The sequence below is a fragment of the Neolamprologus brichardi genome, chromosome 17 (genome assembly GCF_056152115.1).
Source record: "Neolamprologus brichardi isolate AB-2024 chromosome 17, ASM5615211v1, whole genome shotgun sequence".
Taxonomy (NCBI): domain Eukaryota; kingdom Metazoa; phylum Chordata; class Actinopteri; order Cichliformes; family Cichlidae; genus Neolamprologus; species Neolamprologus brichardi.
In genome coordinates this window covers 3309054-3331023 of record NC_142120.1, presented here as the reverse complement: position 1 = coordinate 3331023, position 21970 = coordinate 3309054, and the positions used below count along the sequence as shown (strand labels likewise).

General features: G+C 40.2%; 1 protein-coding gene across 1 annotated transcript in view; it reads left to right on the top strand.

Moving 5' to 3' along the window:
- The first annotated feature begins 1030 nt into the window (after positions 1–1030).
- Positions 1031–21970, top strand: part of syn3 (synapsin III) — a 150010-nt gene continuing 129070 nt past the window's right edge. Inside the window, exons 1-2 of the mRNA XM_087830457.1 lie at positions 1031–1170; positions 16218–16687. Coding sequence (XP_087686583.1) covers positions 16275–16687 — 413 coding nt within the window. The 5' untranslated portion in view covers positions 1031–1170; positions 16218–16274. The remainder of the gene's footprint in view (positions 1171–16217; positions 16688–21970) is intronic.

Here is a 21970-nt window from a genome sequence, read left to right as displayed (position 1 = left end):
GTGGACTTTGGTTGTGCTTTGCTTAATTCTTTGTGTGCAGATTCAGTGAGGTGCTGGCATCATTCCTCAGAGATTTTAGTCCATGTTTACATGACAGCATCTCACAGCTGCAGCAGATTTGTCAGCTCGGCATCTGTAATTTGAATCTACTGTTCCACCAAATCTCAGTGGTGCTCAATTGGATTTATATCTGGTGACTGTGGAGGCAATCTTACTGTCATAAGTGCCTCTCTTGGATTAATACCACCGCAGTAGTCTGAACCTTTTAGTGCTGACTTTCATGTCTATTATATTTATAGCATAAGTCCTTTAAAGACGGGCGCATTTAGATTGCAGGTCTCAGAAAAACCCAGTTTCAAAATTATTGTGGAAAGTAAAAAAGATGTAAAAGTGATTTAGTGTTCATTCAAATGTGTTCAGAATTTATGATTCATACACACTGCTCTCCCCTAGATAAGATGCCTTTTATAGGGTAAAATTATCAATACTGGTATCGGTATCACAAATACTGAATTTACTTGGCATCTGATCGATATCAAAATCTGCAGTGTCATAGCTCTACATTACATTTCGGGGGCAAATGTTGCACTTTGTGTCTGTGTGTGTTGCATTATTTCACATAAGTTTAGCAATGAAATATTAGACAATTTAAGATTTTTGCAGACTGTCATCGTAACCATGGTGATTCTCTTTGTCAAAGTGTCCCTTTGCACATTCTCGATATGCGCTGACATCCTTTGTTATAACAAGCTTTAAGAGATCAACAAATACAGCAAACTAAATACATGGATCAGCAGGTTCATATTTTCTACATTAAATAAGCATTTCATGATTAATTAAAAAAAATCAAAAAATATTTAAAGGGATATTTGAATTAAACACACGAAAAATATAATTTTCTTTAATTTATTTTTCCATTTCATTTTAAGAAATAATTATCCGACCAATGAGCTTGCAGGACCGACTGCGGTAATGAATACGCTACACCCCTCACGTTCCCAGCATGCATTGTGGAGAGAGAGTGAGAGAAAGAGAGTGAGGGGGGACTTGGCTGGGAGGCTGAGGAGGACCGCGGACCTGAGCGCAAAAGAAGAAGAAGAAGCAGCATCAGTAGAAGAAGACGAAGGGTCATCGCCCGACACTTGCTGATAACTGACAATTGCCGCTCAGGTAAATTGCGCGTGTTTGCGCTTTGTGGTTCTCAGCATCATGCCCACGTTTCTGTTCCCAGCCTTTGTCGGGGTGTTTGTGCTTCCTGCTGCGGGTTGTTCTGTTAGGAGAGAACAGCTGCTGCTTCACACAATGAAGCTTATTTTTTTTCCTGGGCATTAATCATGTTTTATTGATTATTATCGCTCCGATGGAAAAGATGTGTTTTGGCTACACGAGCGCAGCGTTTTGCTGTGTCAGACTCATTTGAATTGGCAGCTCGTGTGATATGGATCTGTGCAGGGATTCCCTCAGCCGTGTCTCTGCAGCCCACAGTCCAGTCACTCCTCCGCTGTAAGGGAGGGGAGGTGGGGAGAGGGGCTATCCATGTCATGACTGTGACCAGGGGGTGGCCAGTCTAGTGCTGTGTTAAGGCAGATGTCAGGCTACATTAACTCGTGTGTGTGCGCGTGTGTGTGTGTGTGGTTCCCATTCAGAGACATGAAACTGATGGAGAAGAGCCTGTTTTAGTCCTAATTGAGCTGCTACTTGTCACTAATCTGGTTTAAAGTAAAAAGCTAACTTTTAGATTTTACTTTTTAAGGTATTTTAATTATTTTAGGTGATAGCTTGATAATATTAAAAATCATATATGTATGATTTTAACCCAATTTAATCCTGCAGTAACTATTTCGGCCGCTTGGGGGCAGCAGAAACGAGCGCAGCACAGAAAATTGACATTTTTATTTTGACTTCTTAGCATACAAATCAGAGCTGACCGTGTGTGTATGATGACAGAACAGAATGTTACTGGCTATATGAACGCTTAATAAATTTAAATACATTTAAGAACATTTAAGAAAAAGAGTTGCTGATTCGGAGACACGTAAATATTGGCAATTGGTTGAAAAACCTGATATTGGTCAGAAGAATACTTTAACATCATTTGTTTCTGGCCTTCTGGTCCAAGATTTACTTTATTTCTGTGTCTGTTAATTTAAACTAGGTGTAGTTTTTTAGCTGCTAAATGCTAGCCAGTTGCTAGCACAGGGGTGCTTGCCACCACCATCTTGATTACTAGCCTGTTGCTAAGGCTGTTTTTTTTCTTCTTTTGAATACGCTTTATTGACAAAAAACAAAATACAGATTTACAAATACAAAATAGCAAACACAATGTCAGGGGGTTCGTATAAAAAAACAAAATAGACACAGTCTATTAAAGAATCACATGATATTGAACAGGAAACATAAGTTTATGGTTTTGACAGCTTTCAGATTTTGAGAATGTTGTATGGTTTTAACATATTGTTTGGTTTCATTTAAAAAGCACCGAAAGGATGGTTTTGCGTTAGAAAATTTCGACTTATGTATATGAAATTTAGCCAATAATATCAATAAATTTGTTTGCCCTGTGCATGGGGTACTTAAAGAAACCAAACAATATTTTCTCGTAACAAAGAGAGAACTCAGAAAAGATAAAGGAAACAACAAAAACACAAAATTCTTGCCAGAAAAGATTTGTGTATAAACATGACCAAAATAAATGAGAAATATCTTCCTTCACTGTTGCTAAGGCTGTTGTCGCTACCTGATCCGTACCGGATGCGCAAATCTTACGTCACTTCCTCTCTTTGCCAACATCGCGACATTCAATATATTTGAATGATGGTTAGCGCTCAGTTAGCTCCTAGAATTTCTCAACAGCTCTGCCTCCTTTTCGACTGCCCGGGACATTTAAACTATGGATAATCCGTATACAAACAAATTCCTGCTTTTCTCCTCAACAGAGAGCGTTCCCCGATTGAACAAAAGCGCCGTAAAAGAATAACAATGGCGCCTAATTACAGACTTAATAATACTGACTTAGTAATGTGTCACGTGAAGATTCATCAGCCAGATGAAGTGTTTACTGACAATTAACAGTGATAGCGGACATCATCATCACTATTCCAACAATCCTCTCCTCACAGACAAGCATAAACACACTCGACTATCACTAAATCACAGTTAACACACGTTTGTAATGACGCTAATTCAGTTTATAATAGGGTTCATTCGCTCGGTCAGCAGGTGGCAGTATCCCTGTACACTGGGGAGTAAACTGCCATTAAACGAAACAGAAGAAGAAGAAAACATCTGCACATGCGTGGTACGGATCGGTAGACCTGATCCTTAACTATCTTTTTATTTTTCGTTTTTGTCTTTATTATATTGAAATGCTTCATTAATGCAAAAACTTTAAGAGATACTTGTTATTCTTAACATCTTAACAGATACTCTGACCCGTGACCCGATCGGGTTTCCGGTACGGATCGAGTAGTGACAGCTTTTTTTTAAAAAAAACTTTATTTAACAAACAATGAGTATACAACATACGAACAGATGAAGTATACAAAACAACAGAACATGAACACAAAAAGCCAGGTGTAAAAGAAAAAAGTAACAATTATAAGAATACACGCAACAATTCATGTACATATATTGTTTTGAGAGCCTTTTTGTTGGTGGAGTCTGATATTGATTGAATGTACATTTCCACATCCTTAAAAAATGACAGAAATATGGTGTTTTGTTAGTAAACTTACATTTATGGATAAAAAATTTAGCTAAAAGTATTAACAAATTTATCATAAAAAAACATTTATCATACTTCTTGGGGAACTTAAAGAAACAGAATAAAACATTTTCCCATCGTAAAGAAAACTCCCTAAAAATATGGACAATAACAAACCTGCAAAATTCCTTCCAGAATCTCTGTGTAAAAGAACAGTACTGGGTAGTGACACTGTATCCACACTGGAAGCGATTTGCTGGATGCTAAAGCTTTGACAGCTGGTCACATGTTTTGTTTGTCTAGGTAACTTTCAGATCCTTCTGTCCACCAATCAGTTTAGTAAAGATGTTTTGATTTAGATGAATGATGACTGTGCTGTTATTTGTTTTTGTTGCCAGGTTACAGATCAGATTATACCACACCCAGCGTTTTTTCTTATTTACCCAGAGAGCTTAATTGTTGTGGAGCAAGAAAAAAAAGCACTTAAAGAGTAAATTTTTTTTTCCTGGTCTTTAAGTGTTGCAAACAAACATGCATATTTATTGTAATGCACTTCTGTGCTGCACAATGGATGCAGTGTTACAATGACGCCACACTACAAAAGAAACGCAATGAAACAGTAATGAGGTCATCAGGAGGCAGATGCAAGCCTTCTGTCCATCAGCAGTTATCTGCTTCCCTTCCAGCAGATGCTCCTCAGCATGAAAGGCCGACTGCAGCTGCTAATGATTCACGTTTTCTGGTTTTAAGAGTGACCTTTTTGTCCTTAATCAGCCGGCGTTACTGGACGCATGTCAAAGTTAATGCAGAAAATAGAGCAGTTTGTGAAATGACCGGGAGAAACGAGCCGTAGTAATGTGGAGGCTTTTTCTGAATGAATCAATACGCCACTGATGCTGCGATTATGGAAATGATTCACCGACAACCTGTTGGTCATAGCTCAGATATGAAGGGAATGGGTGGTGTATTGGATTACGTCGTGCTGGAAGCCAGAATTGTGTTTACACTTGGATTTTTTCCCTTTGACTGAAAGATGTTGTTTGAGACTGACTGAGTGATTGATGGATCGATGCACCTCTAATCTCTGCAGCGATTCAGTACATTTAGTCGGCCTCCTGCCTTTTTGTGTGGACGTGCACTAATGCGGCGTCTGCAGTGACGGCTTGGCTCGGTCACTACCGCGGTGACTCCTCGCCTCACCGGCTCCTCGCTGCTGCTGCTGCTGCAGACACTTATAGTGAACTGAGACTGTTGTGTCACTTGAACCATCGAGTTTCGCAGTTTGACGGTGACGTTCCTGCTCCTCCTAGGTGTGCTCTAAGTGCAAAATTAGAGAGATTTTCAGTTTAGGTCCAACGCTTCGTGCTTTTTGAAATGGATTTTGTATTCCTAATCGGAATTATGTCCCCATTATCCAAATTGCGTCTTGGCACAATGTCTTGCTTGGAAGTAAGTTGGTAGAAAGGAGAGGCAGTGCACTGCAAGCATTTCGCAGCATGTTAGCATTTTGGTGCATTGAAATCAACACCCTAGAGGCTAATAGTGTCTTCACAAGCTGCCATTGTGCAAGTTTTGCGATGGCTGATCGACTAAGCAGCAGGCGTCCACGCACCCTCCCACAGCAACGCAACATACCATCTTTGCTGTAAACGTCGCGGCCGCCGCAGAGGCGAGAACGTACAGGGAGAGAAAGATATTGCAGATTAACAGTATGATTTATAATGTGCAGTATTTTTAGACTTCTGATATGTTGGGAGGTTCTTGGAAAAGTCTGGAAAAATATGTGGCAAAACCTTTTGCTTGGTGTGGCCCAAATGCAAAGGATTCAGTTTTCTGCAAAGTTTGTCAAATTTAAAGGTTTTGGTTTTAACAGTCGGACCGATTGAAATCGTTTTGAGCCTTTACTGTATAAAGATGGATGGATGGATCAGTTTAGCTGATAGCAAATGCCACTGCTCATATTTAGGATTTAGAACACTTCCTGCTCTGAGCACATTCTGCATAGAGTATGAACACTATATATGTATTTATTACCATTAATTCATCTATCTTTTTATGTAGCAATTTCAGTAATGGACTCCTTATGAGGTCACGTAATACAGCCCAATAACGTCATGCCATCATAATCTAACCAGTTTAATATTGTGCATTAAACATATCAGACTGAGACAGAAGTAATTTATTTATTCCAGAGCTTTTTCCAGCTCCACAGCCTCCTAGTGCACTCCTAGTAGCAACATGAAAAAGGTGGCGGAGTGCTAGGCACACAAAGATGAGTCATGCAAACATCCCTGTTTCCTGAAAGGTCGGCGTGTCAGTTAGATGGACTTCTGCCCTGCTCATAGCTGTACGTAAGCGTGGGTTACTAAGTGACTGAGAAGACAGTGCAGATTATGTGATGATGCTGTCGTTTTGTTATAGTCTGAACTCTGTTATTTGCAGTACGGCGTACATATGGAACATCAAACGGTTAGTAGCATTTACAGCTAAGCAAACGTATGAAACATGAGCAGTGACGATCAGTGAAGATGAAAATGTGTTTTTAGTTTCCCAAACGTTGCTCAAAGGCAGTAACAGTCTGACTGTGTTAGCTTGTGGAGCCATATAATAGGAAATACTGCTGCTAGCTTTGCACTGGGTTAAAAACAGCACTGCAATCTATTAGAGGTGGGAATCACCACACATCCCACGATACGATATTATTGCAATTTTTAAAAATATTTTGCGATATTCAGATTCTGTACATAAAGGTAAACTTTATCAATATTCATTTTCTCTAATATCAAAGTCTCACACTCAGTCTTTCTCTCATTTCAGTTTTATTGTTGACAAACTGAACGGTTTGTATTACAGTCTAGTCCAACTTAACTGAATCAACCATCTGGTACAATTATAGCTATTCTGAACTATGCAGTTTATGAAAACTATGCAGCCCCTTCAGCAACTGAAGAATTTGAAAGTAAATTAAAACAAAATATAATTTTACATTAAATAAAAAAGTTTTAAACTTAATTAAAATAAAACATGTCTTAAATTAAAATAAGTAAACTGTCATGTTTATTGCTGCCAAAAACAAGTTAAACACATTTGGACAGTGAAGGAATGTCAGGATTCTTGCTCAGAAAAAGGATCAACATGCTCTGAAGTCAGAGCACAAAAACCTTTTTGTAACAAAATATCGATTTCTGCTGTCCCTGTATCCATACATTATTAGCAAACAAAATATCACCATGCTACACAGTATCCATTTTTTCAGAAAACAGAGTCGTCTCTGTTTTCTGAGGCGGCTGAGGTCCTTCAACATCGGACAATGCTCAGGATTTTCTATGAGTCTGTTGTGGCCATGTTCTATGTTGTTGCATGCTGGGGGAGCAGGTTGAGGGTCGCAGATGCCAACAGCCTCAATAAACTGATCCGCAAGACCAGTAATGTTGTGGGGATGGAGCTGGACTCCCTTGGGGTGGTGTTGGAGAGACGGATGTTGTCCAAGATAAGGACAATGCTGGATAATACCTCCCACCCACACCATGACGTGCTAGCTAGTCACAGGAGCATGTTCAGACTGAGATTACCAAAAAGCACCACTGACCGACACAGGAAATCATTCCTGCCTGTGGCTCCCTGTACACCTCCATCTAACACACTGTGAACACTGCAGTAGTTACAGCCTTTTTGCACACGCTCTACAGCAGTTTTTTGCGCCACAGTCCGGTTTAATGTCAGACAATATTTTCAATATTTTTGAAAAAATATTTTCAATACAATATTTTCACAGACCGGCCTTTAAGGTGATAAATACAACAAAATAAAATGATACGACCAAGACAGAAATTGGGGTATTTTTCTAAATATAATAATAAACGCAAATTCACCGTGTAATTATGTAACTTTTATTAGCAGCATCTGAAATGCGGCATCAACATTGAGAGTAACTCCTCTCTGCCCCTTAATGCTCTCTGGTCGCTATGGTAATGCGTAAATATTTCTTTCAAAATAAGACTCACAAATACGACACAAGAAAAGACCCAGGGAAACAGAATTAACAATAAAAACCTCGAAAACCATAAATTTCACACCCGAGCCTCAACTCTCGCAGCCCGGAACCAAACGACTCACGGACTGGTACCGGTCCATGGCCCGGGGGTCGGGGACCGCTGCCCTTCAGTAAAATAGCAAATGACAAAGTTCACAGGTCAGAGTTAAATGTCAATCATATATATTTCACCTCTGTAATATTCTTGATATTTATAATTGTGTGATTTGCATATATTAGTGCTATTTGTTAAATTTGTAAACTTTGTAACATTTTGTATTATTAATTAGTTTAGTCTGTTACTGTCTTGGAGCAACTGTAACCAACATAATTCCTTAGGAATTATTAAAGTAGTCAGATTCTAATGATTGTGAGGCCATATTTAGCAGGAGGCAGCCGTTGCTTCTGAATAAGCTAGCTAAGCTAGCAAGGCCCCAAAAGCCTTCAAAAGTGAGTCAAACCCCAGAAAGACAAAGAAAAACGTGTCAGACTGGATGAAAACATGAGAGTTTATTTTTTACAAGCAATGAGATTCGCACCTTGTATCTAACTTTGGTACTATATGAATAAAAAGGAACTGAATAGACCCCAAAGGTGGACTGACTGACAGATGACTAAATCAGCTGCTGCTAGCTTACAGCTAGCGCAGACACAGAAAAGTATCAAAAGATTACAATAAAAGATGTCCATGACATGTCCATTATATATGAAAAATATAATTACAGACAGGCTGTTTTGGTTTTTCCAAAGCAGAAATAACAAAGTCAAAAATCTAAATTGGGTTAAATGTTAATAGGAGAAGTTAGGTAATCTAATACTGTCACGCTGGACGGAGGCCAGCAACTTGAACAGAACCCAAGCGCAGACACACAGAGTGGAGGCCAGAGGGCGTTTTAACACAATTTATTGGTGAATATATAATATGGGTGAAAACACAAGAACGTGTTATCGAGGGGGAGGTGAAACAGCTGACCCGGGGTTCGTTGGATCCAAAGTGGTGAGTGAGCAGGAGGGCAGGCAGGTGAGGTTTGGAGATATTTCCCAGTGAGGTGGAAAGGAGCTGAGATCCAAGTGGTGAGCAGCAGTCGACACTGGAGAATAGGTCATCAGGTAGTTGACGAACTGGCAGGGAGGAGATGACAGCGCAGAGCTTAAATCCCTCTTTGGCCTGATTGCCCCAATTAGCTCCAGATGTGTGAAGCTGAGGAAGTCCTGCCCACGGGCGGAGCCAAGGTGCTCTGGCACTGATGGAAAATCCCAGCTGCTCACCCAGACCATGACAAATACAGTGTAAAGAAGTATTATAGTTAAATTTAAAAAAAAAAAACAGATGTGGTAACGAAGCGTGGGACTTGACTTTGGTAAAACAACATTTGCTTTTTTGCTTGAGATGGGTGAGAGCATTGGTCTGAAGCAACAAAACAGCAGTGATTTAATTCGATTTTGAGGCTTGAGACAGGATGACTCTACAGAAGAGGTCAGGGTAATTTGAAAGGATCTGATAAACCTTAGTGGGCCCGGCGTGTTTCATGGCTGTCTGCCTTGTAGATTAAGATGCTCAATGTTGAGAAGTTTGACCGATTTGTTTCCAAAAACAGCAAAGGAAACAACAACACATGTGTACAGGTAGACAGAGGACTGACTGATGATGATCGATGAATATTCATATGATCTATGGTAACCATGACAACAGGGCCTGCCGCCATGGGATTTTTACTGTATGGCCCCAGGATAGTAACATCATGAGCATCAACGCGGCACCGATCCCCGCACGTTTATTAATAATCCCCCAGAATGCCTCGGGGCAGGTTCCAGCCAGCTCGTTGTCTCTCTGCTCTCTTTAATTTCAGACTCGAGTCCAAGCAGCTGTGCTTTGCTCTCTCTCGTTACAACCCCCAGCCACTCACCTCAGACTGTCATGAATAATTAAAACCTTGTTCGACTGCTCGTGGTGACACGCTGCACACTGGGGAGATGAGCACTGATCCCTGTAAGCTCGTTCCAGTTTAGCAGACGATATCTGTTCGTGTTTGGCTTTGGGGTGTGAGGGGCGCTGTACGCTCCCGTAAGAGCCTTAAGAAGGAAGTTAAGAGCAGTTGGGATTTTAGATTACACACAGTTTAGGTTTCTACACTTTGTCATTTAGGAGAGGCAGGCACCTGAAAACCTTAGCGGGGAGCAAGTAGTCTCTGCTCTTAACTTCCTGTAGGCCTGTGGAGCGGTCAAAGAAGACGACGTGGCACTGCTGCATGTCTTCCACCACTCAGTCAACACTATCAGGCTTTGGTGTGTAAATTCACAGAAGAGGCGTTCGGATTATGTGCTAGATGTAACAGATTCGCAGACAGGATGTGAAGGAGGAAAGAACAGGAAGGAAGGCTGCTGGGTCTGCCGCGCTCTCTCCTCGTCAATTTCGAGATTTTTAAATATAGAAAAACGCACGCTGTACATCAGCGGGGGTCCAGAGTACGGTGTGGCATTATCATCCTCCTTCCCCTTCATTATCAGCTAAGCCTGTGATTATTGCTGAGCTGATTTTTGCCACTCAGGCCACAGCGAGTGCAGCCGTTGCGTCAAATGTGATTCGGCATAACAGCCGCATTGTTGCTATCGTCTGTTTCAACTGAGGATTATTGAGGATATTTCAGTATAAACTCAGGCTTTGCCGCAGTAACCAGCGATTGACCCTGTTTCTGCTACTTCCTGCTAGAGTCCCAGGAGCAGTGTTGCCACCTGTTCAGGAGTAACAGTGTGCAGGTGTACTGCTGAGAGAGCGATGAGGAAAAAGCTTTAAGGCTTTTAGAACTTGAGGCACAGAGGAAACTTTGCTGAGGGGGTGGTTGAAAAAGTGGAAATGTGCCACAAGTGTAAAGATAGTAATTTTCGTCTTTTCAATGAGATCAAGTCGTCACAAATAGGACAGAGCTGCCAGTCAGTAACTCTATGCCTGTAATTGCTGCAGTTTGCTGTTCTCTTTATTCTGTCGATTTTCCAGCTCCTGCTTTTGCTGTTTCTTTTTACTGTAACGTGACTGAATCCTGGGTTATTGCATTGTATAAACTTTGACATATTAGCATAATTCCATGGGGGGATGCCCATCACTCGGTGGTAGGATACACTGTTAAGCTTAACTGCTGGAAAGCTTATTACAGCTCCTGTTCCTACTGACAACTGGGATCCTAATCCAGAATAAACTCCAGGGCAACCACCCCTAAATTCAAGTAATAAAGTCTTAATCTCATAATATTCAGTATTTTTATGACTGTCATAAAGAAAGCACACTGTTGACCGTGATTCCATCCTAGATATAACATCATGCTGCTGTATATTGATACAGAGTAAATGTGTATCAGTCTCAAGCCGCAGACTTTGATGCTGAAAACAAAGCCAGTGTGCATGTGCCACTTCCCCACTTTCTTCCTTTTAAAAGGAAGTTTTTCACTCCCACTGTCAAAGCCTAAAGTTCTGCACAATTAAGGGTGTAGTTGTTGAGGGTACTATCAGCTAGGCATCATAAGGTGGAAATCCTGAACTGATTAGCAGAATGCTAATGTTTTATTCAGGACAACTACTTGGGCAGTCCTTCCAGTGGCTCCAAATTCAATCAGTTGTTATATTAAATGCTGTTTATGGCCTTTGACTTGAATATTTCCAGCCTCACACAAGAAGTCATTGAGCTAGTGTGTTGGTGCTTGTGTGTATTTCTGTCTTTTTAATTATACTACTATCCTTCCCCAAACCCTGTACTTTAGTTATCTATGTTGCTAGAGGGACTTTTATATGTTAGCAATGTATAGCATATATTTGTGTCTCTACAATTTACATTGCTAGCCAAGGTAGCTAGCATTAGGTACCTTGGCTAGCGATGCTTTAAATCTAGAAATGCTTTATGTCCAATTACTTACGTCTTCACCCTCTCGTCCTAATGCAATCAAAAATATTTCAAAATACCAAGATGGCATCAGGTAAAAAAAAAGAAAGAAAAAACACACTCAAGGTTTTAAAAATGTCCATATTTTATAAAAACGTTGTAAAATGTAATCGAAAACCGAAAGCATTGATTTTGCAAATATCATAAAGCCATATTTTATTCATAGCAGAACACAGAAAATATATAAAATGTTTAAACTGAGAAAATGTGCCATTAACTCATGTTAATTTTGATGTCAGTAACACATCTTCAAAAAGTCTGTAAACTTCTGGGAACTGAGGAGGTCTTAAGTTTTGGTTCATGACACTCTAAATGATTTCAGTTGGTTATTGGTCTGGACTGAGGACAGGCTAGTTCAGTTAGCATCGTCTTGATGAAATATACAAGGCCTTCTCTGAGAAAGACGTCAACTGGCTGCTCCCATCCAGCCGAGAATGAGGGTCGATCACCACACAGACCAAACAAAACACAGGGCTTAAATACACAGAGGGAGCAATCGGGGAATGGGAGACAGGAGGGAAACACAGCTGGGACAAATCAGGGCTAACGAGACAAGGGAAGCAAAATCAGATACATTAATATGAGACACAGACTTTCAAAGTAAAACAGGAAACATAACACAGAGACACGGACTTGACAAGAGGATACAGCTAACAGGGGAGACAGCAACTCTGGAACACAGACAGAAACCAGAAGACTAAAATTCTAACATAAACACACAGAGAACCTAAACTTAGAACAGTCCTGTAACCCATTAGACAAAGAAAGCTAGAATATAATCAAATAAGCAAACAAAACACTGGGTCGAGGCCCAGGCACCCTAACACCTGTAGATGACGAGCTATTCAAAGTCTTCTCAGTTTTATGTCGAGGAACGTTCTGAAATTGTTCCACAATTTGTAGATGAAGTTTTTTTTTGCAAATTGATAAACCTCAGCTCGTCTTTATTTCTGGGAAAAGTTTCCTCTAAGATACTTGTTGCCATTTAACCAAATTAGTTGCAAAGCATTTTTCTCAGTTTAAACACTTGATATGTTTTCTATGTTCTACTGTGAATGAAAGATTGACAGATTTATGATTTTGTTTTTATTTAGATTTTATTCAGTATTTTGTAGGAAATGGGGTTCCTTCAGTACCATATGTTAAAAACTGCTTTACAGTGAGACTGGGGCTGCTCAATTAATCGAATTTTAATCACGATTACGATCTGGGCTTTCAACGATCATTAAAAATGACTGAGCCGACTATTAGCCCCGCCCTCGTGCTTTACTCTCGCGCTGCTCCGTGTGGCAAATCGAGCGCACCTCTCTGCATTTCGAACACGTGTCACAACAATTAAGAGCAGCGGTCTCCAACCTTTTTTGCGCCACGGACCGATTTATGCCCGACAATATTTTCATGGACCGGCCTTTAAGGTGTCGCGGATAAATACAACAAAATAAAACTAGTACCGGTACCGAAAAAAAGAAAATTTATTCATAACACACGTGAAAAGACCGAGGAAAACCGAGTAAACGATAAAAACGATAACAAAATAACGCTGAAAACCGATAAAAACCCTGAAAACTATACATTTCACACCTGAGCCTCAACTCTCGCGGACCGGTACCAAACGACTCACGGACCGCTCCGAGGCCCGGGGGTTGGGGACCGCTGATTAAGAGGACCCGAGGGAAGCTCGGAAAGCTAAGCAGAAGTTATTTGGAGAGGAGAGTGACTGCTGTTGGTTGAAAAGAGGTAAAAAAAACTTCAGTGGTGTGGAAACATTATGGGTTCAGAGTCAGACGTGGATCAAGTAGACACAGTGTGTAAACTTTGCGACAGTGTCGTAGCTGCACCACAGAGCAACACTGCAAAGTTCACTAAACATAGATGTTTACATTTTTCATTTATTTTTTATATTGCAAACATTTGCACTGTTATCAGTATTTGCACACTATTTTATATTATTTTTGACAATCTTTAAAGTCATTATTCAACACATTGTTATTGTTAAATAAATATCGTCAAATAATCGAGATCTCAATTTCAGTGAAAATAATCGTGATTATAATTTTTGCCCTAAGTGAGACACTTTTTAAATGTCTATGAAAAAAAAAAAAAATTTACACTAACAATCTTTCAGTTTTGTGTAATATGAAAAAAGTATATTTTACAGCTTCACACACTTTTGCAGAGAACTTTTGAAACTTTTATAGCTGATTTTAGTTTTCAACCTTGTACTTCAGTGTTGTGGTTCATTGTCACTGCTCTCACGCTCAGCAGCTTCTCTAGCAGGGAGCCATGATAATATCACCATATGCCATTTGCCCAGCAGCAAACAGCAATAAGCTGAAAGTTAGTCACTAGCGGGGGAGCATAATTAGCAGATTAAGGGCCCGATCTTTTTCTCGGGACCTTGTGAAGACGAAATTAGAGCTAAGTGGATGCTGTAGTTTAATTTGCCGGATGGCCAGATGATGCAATGAACGTTTTGAGTTAAAAGAGTGCAACTCTTACCTTAGGATGGAAACGATGAGGTCGTTGTGGACACTATGCTGTATTTAGATTTTGTAATAATTCATGTAACCTGACTGATATTAATAGGGCCTAATAGAGCTCAGTGTTCTGTCAGGAGAGATCCAGCTCCGCTTTATCACACTGCTAACAGCTGTAACTGTGCTGCTGCTAAGCAGAATAGTACGGTTCAGCTTCTGTGCAGCTCAGGTCTTCAGTTTCTTGCCTAGCAATATCAGGCAACAGCTGCAAGTGTCACAGAAAGCTTCCTTTTGGCGATAACCTGACTTCAATAACTTGTCAAGATGTAACATTTGCTCCACATCCTTCTCTCATGTCTGCAGGCTTGTCAGGTTCTCCTCCTCTGCAAAAACACAGCCACAAACACTGGGCGCATCCGCCTGAGACAAGACACCACAATAAGAAATGCACTTTTATCTAATCTAAGCTCCATTTATAGTGGGAGCAGCCTAGTTTTAATCAGGTTTAGGGGTTTCTTTTCCTCTCCGCTTGCGTGCGTGCTTCACTGCAGTTTGATGGCTAATCTGCCTGAATGTCTCTCCTCTGCCTCGCTGGGTTCCACGTGTTATATAACTGTTTTTCTTTCCAACTGACTCTTGTCTGCTTTACAAAGAAACGAGCTATGAATCTCCTCCAACTTTGCATCATCACGGCTGCGTCGCTGAATTGTTTGCCAGCGGTTTCTGTCCCACCCGGCATGGGTAACTCGATCTTATGCAAATTGGGTTTAACAGATTCGTAGCTGTTATAAGAAAAAAGAAAATCACAGTGAAACAACTTTGACGTGTCACAGTAATAACAGCTCGAGTTTTTCATCCTCATCGATGCGACACTGCTTTCCATCTGTGGTTCATTTTGCCTGAGGTCTGATGCTGATTAGTGTGAACATGGAAAAGTAGAGAAGCATCATATTGTTAAATATTGGATCAGATTCATCCGCGCCTCAGCATCTAATCCTGATGCTTACATGCCATATACTGTAGTCTGCTCAGTGAACTAACTCAAACTCTCCATAGATGCTGCTGATAATCTTTTCCTCACTTTAGGCTGTGTTAAAAAATTCATAGCCTGACAGCTTTTTCAGTGTCTTATCATCTGGATTACTGTAAACACACTACTGATATATTATCATCAGAACTAATCTCGAGAAAGCATTTCCTGTTTTGTTTTTTATCTTTATATGAAAGCTCCAGGACGCTCACGAGATAGTCCGCTATTAATAGATACGTATAAAGCTAAATGACTAGAATAATTAAATACATGGTAAATGGACTGGTACTTACATAGTGCTTTTCCACTCTAATAGATCGCCCAAAGCACTTTCTACTACAAATCTCACTCACCCTTTCATCAATTCTATCTGTGACGCACCAAACTGTCACCTCATGGTGCTTTATATTGGAAGTTAAAGACAGAGAAATACGATTAGACGAGGAAGGGAAAAAAAAAGTTATCTTCCTGGTTAAAATTGTGCATTTTAACATAAGAGTTTGACTTCATTTAGGAGCAAACCTCAAGTTGCCATTGGAGGAGCTACAGTCGAGTTTGCATCATTCTGCTAATGTGCTCTCATTTTGAGAAATGGGGTTTGAAGCTTTGTTGTTCTGTTGTAGGAAGCACCAAACAGTTCCATGACTATCATTGTCACTGTGGTTTAGTACATCCTCCATCAGGATCATCATTATCTAGTCGCTAATTGTGTGATAAACTCATTTTGTACGTTTTTATCGGAGCTGTTTTTGCTTGATTAGCTGCCTGCTGGAGCAGGAAACATGGCTGATTAGAGCAGTTAGTCTGAATCAAAACATTAATTTTGCTGGCTGCAAGCAATTACCCAGAAGAAGTTAAAATGCTTCTGTAGCACTGGGGGATTTTCTGTGAATACGTCAATTCAGAATGCGACCAAAGAGACAACCACTCCATCAGAGATTGGCGTAGCTTGTATGTTGGACTAACACAACATCAGCCATAGAGAGCACTAAAAACTGAGCCTGAGTTCGCTTCTTGTGTTTTGAATCTTCTCTTTTTTTCAGGACTACAGGCGTTCTTCCCTCTCACCACTGGCCTGACTGACCCACCAGCCCATCACCATGAACTACCTTCGCCGGCGCCTGTCAGACAGCAGCTTTGTGGCCAACCTCCCCAACGGCTACATGATGGATCTGCAGAGGCCGACCCCGCCAGGCTCATCAACTTCTTCTCCTGCCTCCCCAGCCACAGAGAGGCGGCAGCCCCCGAGCTTCCCAAGCCAGCCTCAAGCCTCGGGCGTATCCTCTGGCTCAGCTTCTGGTCCGGCCTCAGGCTCAGGGAGCTTCCTCAGCTCCTTCTCCAGCGTGGTGAAGAGTGCACAGATGGCCCAGAATGTGGCGGCTGCCGCGCATGCTAAGTCGGCAGCGGCAGCGGCGGCTGCTGAAGGCGCCTCTGCCGGAGGTGTCCAGCCGGCCAAGCCTGTGATACGCAAGCCTAAGATCCTGCTGGTGATTGATGATCAGCACACAGACTGGTGAGCAGAAGCGTTTTAATGTAGTAGCACAAGTGTGGGTTTATATTTGAGCAGAAAACATTTCACATCAGTGCTTGCTCTCTGAAGTCTGAAATGACTCATCTGAGATCACTTCAAGTTCCAGCAAATAATGAACTGAAGTGTGACTGATTTGTTTGTCAGAGTACTAGAACTCTTCCATGTCATTTACAGTCGTGCTTCCTTTAAAATTTCCACAGCGGATCACAAAAACCAATGAGCAGTTAAGTGGAAGTAACCTTCTTACTGCTGTATAAGGTGTAGTAATATCTGCAAGTAGGACATGGCAAATTAAACTTAAGAGTGAACTTTGATACATCACCAGACCTTCTAAAAGCAAGTCTACACCTTGAAGACATATAAAATGTTCAGTGAGTTTACCCTGATATAAGGCTTCTTTACATTGACTGTTTGATTATTAAACTATAAATTAGCATGTTTTTAAAATGTATATAATTACAGAAAAGGTGTACATACTTTGTAAAACTGGACTGCTGTCATGGATGTAAGAGTGAAGCTGGACTAAGTTGGCATTAGAGTGAAATGAAGATTAGAAACAGCTAGCATAGCATTGCAAACTGACAAAATATAGTTTTTATTCATAAAGAAATACATAAATATAAATATATAAATAAAATATAAAGTGACAATTTCCTGCTGTGTATTGTTTTTGTTGCTATAGGTCATATAATTCAAGTAATTCTGAAAAGTGCTAAGCTAACTGTTTCCAATGTTTATGCTAAGTTAGGCTGTCTACTTCTAGCTCCGGTTCCATACTTTTAATGCTATGATATTAACAGTAGTACTAATCCGACACTCTTGTCTGGAAGCAAGTAGGTGTATTTTGAAAAACATCTGTATTCCTTTAAGATGTTACTTTCAAAACATAAAAAATGAAGATTAGAAGTTAGCTAGCATAGCATTGCAAACTGACAAAATATAGTTTTTATTCATAAAGAAATACATAAATATAAATATATAAATAAAATATAAAGTGACAATTTCCTGCTGTGTATTGTTTTTGTTGCTGTAGTTCATATAATTCAAGTAATTCTGAAAAGTGCTAGGCTAACTGTTTCCAATGTTTATGCTAAGTTAGGCTATCTAGTTCTAGCTCCGGTTCCATACTTTTAATGCTATGATATTAACAGTAGTACTAATCTGACACTCTTGTCTGGAAGCAAGTAGGTGTATTTTGAAAAACATCTGTATTCCTTTAAGATGTTACTTTCAAAACATAAAAAATGAAGATTAGAAGTTAGCTAGCATAGCATTGCAAACTGACAAAATATAGTTTTTATTCATAAAGAAATACATAAATATAAATATATAAATAAAATATAAAGTGACAATTTCCTGCTGTGTATTGTTTTTGTTGCTGTAGTTCATATAATTCAAGTAATTCTGAAAAGTGCTAGGCTAACTGTTTCCAATGTTTATGCTAAGTTAGGCTATCTAGTTCTAGCTCCGGTTCCATACTTTTAATGCTATGATATTAACAGTAGTACTAATCCAACACTCTTGTCTGGAAGCAAGTAGGTGTATTTCAAAAAACATCTGTATTCCTTTAAAAACATCTCATTGTCAGTAAGCTAATTAGCCACCAAAATCTTTAGCATCTAAAAAGAAGATATTGCTAAGATTAAAAAAAGTTCAACATTGATAGCTTGTATTTCTCCTTCTACTCTCCTGCCAAATGGAAAACATTCTTGTGCTTCAGTTTGAATGAAGTGAGACGTATTATTGTTTATGATAGACCCGTACGTCCTTGGTCTTAGCCGGCGTTTGCATTAGCGTTCTTTGCTGGAATTAAAATTGTCATGGTAACAAGGAAAAGGAACGATGGAATGTGACAGGAAAAAAAAAAGTGATTTAATCAGAAGAAATGAGTTCTTCTTTCGCTGACAGCTCATACATGAATTTTTGAAGCCGACTTCAGTTGCCTTTTACTCCCAACGCCGGAGGAATTGATTTCCTGAGCTGCAGTGAAGACACGCGGCAGCCAGTTTATCGTGTTTGTCTTACGGAATCAATAAACCACTCATCCATTTCATGAATTGTTATTCTGTTGTCTGACATTTGCTGGTAGACCGACCTCAGCTGGGCTGTTATTAGTCATTTCCAGCCGCTCGAGCTGCACCCACAGAATTAGTAGGGATCATTATGTGCGGAGGCATCCTCTACTAGGAGATCAGGCAGGAGTCTAAAAATGATCTCTAAATTAAAGCACCCCACTGACAGCCGTGTCAAAAGCACCAAAATTGCTCTCAATTTCCCGCAAAGCCGGGTGGCCTCTTTTCCTTAAGCTGCAATCCCAAGAGGACCCATTTCTTTTCACACCCTGGTGTTTGTGAAATGAGTCGTCAGGGGATCATCCACCCTCTGAGGCACAAAAGCTCATTCAGCCACTCAGATGGAGCATCCTCACTGTTTGAGAGAACAGTGGGTTTTTTTTTTTTTTTTAAATCACCAACTCTGTTAGTTAAATAAAGAGAGAAGAACGGAAGTTTTTTTTAAAGTGCGGTTGATTTATTGATTTTTTTTTGTGAGCTTTTGCAGCAACAGGATCATCTGAGCAATATAAAGCAATCCAGGGTAACAAAACCTTACCTTCAAACGAGATTTTAGTATTCACATTTTGATCATATGAGTCAACTCTGTCAAAATAGCTCGCGGCACTGTTGTAGTGGGTTAGATTATGTGTGATGGATTGCAATTTTGAAGTCCAGGTGTCCATCTATGCTCCATAGTTTTGCTTTGCTTATTGTCATTTATTGGTTGCAGCTTTTATTCAAAGTTTGAGCTTCTTTCTGCACAGTTTGACACGACAGTGCTGAGTTTAAGGCCCACATTTTAAGCACAAGCAGGATTTCTGTGATGCCACAGCTTGCTTTGAAGCCTTAAGCAAAACAGCATAACACCTACACATGTGAGATGTAGAAACACATCATTTTTTAATCAGACTGGCGACCTGGCCAGGAGACCTCACATACCCAGCCACCTTCAATTTGACAAAAGGGATTTACTTAAAGCTTCCAAGCAACATTTTAATAACACATTATTTTTTTAAATATTGGTAGGCACTGCTTTATTTTTGGCATCGTTGAACACATTTTCTGCAATGACATTTCAGAATTGTGCAATTTAAGTGCTCTGAGAGGAAACTGCATTTCTGTCTACTCTGGGATGTCTTCAGATGTAGGAGACAAAGAGACTGTTCCTGTTGGTTATCAATGCAAATGTGCATGGATGTCACTTCACAGGGCAAAGAGTCTCGTTCAGTGTCAGGAAATAGAGCAGGAAAACATGATATTGCTTTTAACTGCTGAATTCAAAGCGTGTCAAGCTTCTGTTAAACGTTGTTAAATGTAGAACTGTTCCTAAGTTAACCACTGGGTGGCACTGTAGCTTACTTAAAGCCTCGTAGACGGCTGCTTATCATTTCCCTTGACGCTTCAATGTTTCTGTGTAGGAGTGATGAGCTTTGACCAGCAGATGGAGTTATCTGATAGACTATAAATTTTATCTGAAGCACTTCCTCTTGCAGTCTTGTAGCGTTTGAGCCTACAGATGTTCTCGGAGTATTAGTCTTTACATTATCACTTTGATTTCATTTCAAACCAGTGTTATCTCTAGAGATGAAGGTCATGTCTTTTCCATTTAGATAACAGATTGAAAGCAGTAATTAATCAATAATTAATATCCAGTTCAAGATGATTTTTTTTAGATTCACTTAACACTTTGGACTGTTATCACTGATGTCCATTGTTAGTTAATATACCTAAAATTGGCTCCAAAGCTGCCTGAACAACATCACATCCATGGAAACTGATACTGTTGTTGGACTAGTCGTGTCAAACATGAGGCCTGGGGGCCTGAATTGGCCTGGCAAAAACTCCAATTTGGGCCACTGGATGACTTTGGAAATGTGAAGGAAAGTTTGGACTTTGGACCGACAGATCTTTCATTTACTGCAGCAGGATTTCTTCATTGTGTAGATGTACCTTTGAAATTGCATCTTTTTCTTATGATAAGATGTCTCAGGGGTTAGTTAAACGTATTTACACTGAGAGAAAGGAGTTTCATCGATTAAGATCAAAGTGGGCTGCATGAGGCATGTAACATGAGCTTGACATCCCTGATTTGAAGCTTAAATTTGCTTGATGGATGTCCTGAGAGTAAAGACAACTGTTACTCATTCTGCAGGAGATTATAAATGTTCATCTCCAGCTCCTCTCTGGTATGTTTGCATGTTATCATTGACCAATGGCAGCTTTAAGAGTGTCAGTCATGGTGCTGCTGCTAACAATAAAACTGAACCAGCACTGAAGTGGTGACTGTGAATGTCCTCGAGATCAGCTCAGCAGGTGGCTGTCGACTTGAGTCTTGAGCCACTTCAGCCAGCAGTCGAACAGTTAACGCTCGACTCTCAGATGCAGATTGAGGGGGAAAAAATTTGGCTGCTCTTTTTGCAACATGTCTTCAACTAAACCTTGTCGGTGGATTTCATTTATAACCGTTGGGAAAGTGATGTATTGTGTGCTGCTTTGCTGTTGAAATCTCTAGTTTGCTCAAATGACAAAGTGAAGATAAGAGTTCCAATTGTGTTGGCCAGGTTTATGATTTGCTTTATGACCCTTTATTGACTCATGATGTACTCTTGATTTTTTTTTAAGCCCCAGGAGTCCAATGGTCTTTCAACATTGCGTTCTAAATAGATGCAATGTGGTTTTCATGTATTTACATAGAAAAAAATCGAGCTTATTCTATATATGGTCACAAGTTTAGAAGCTAACGTAGTGGTTTTTGTATGGAAGAAGTGCGATTGCTAAAAAACACAACTTTAGCTCTTTGACAGACATTCAGCAGGCATCTGTCCATCCATCCATCCATCCGTCCATCCATCCACTTTCCTTTGCTTACTCCATTTTCCAATTTCTGATGGGGGATTGCAAAATGATCCCACGACAGTTAAGATGTGTAATATCTCCAGTAGACTGGGCCTACTTTAAAGTTTCCCTTCAGCTTGTTGTGCCTAGAAAACACCCCAGAGGTATCCCAGTGATACGTTATAACCAATTCAGTTGGTTTGGTCCAGATGCCCTAGGACAGGGGTGTCCAACTCCAGGCCTCGAGGGCCGGTGTCCTGCAGGTTTTAGATCTCACCCTGGGTCAACACACCTGAATCAAATGATTAGTTCATTACCAGGCCTCTGGAGAACCTCAAGACATGTTGAGGAGGTCATTTAGCCATTTAAATCAGCT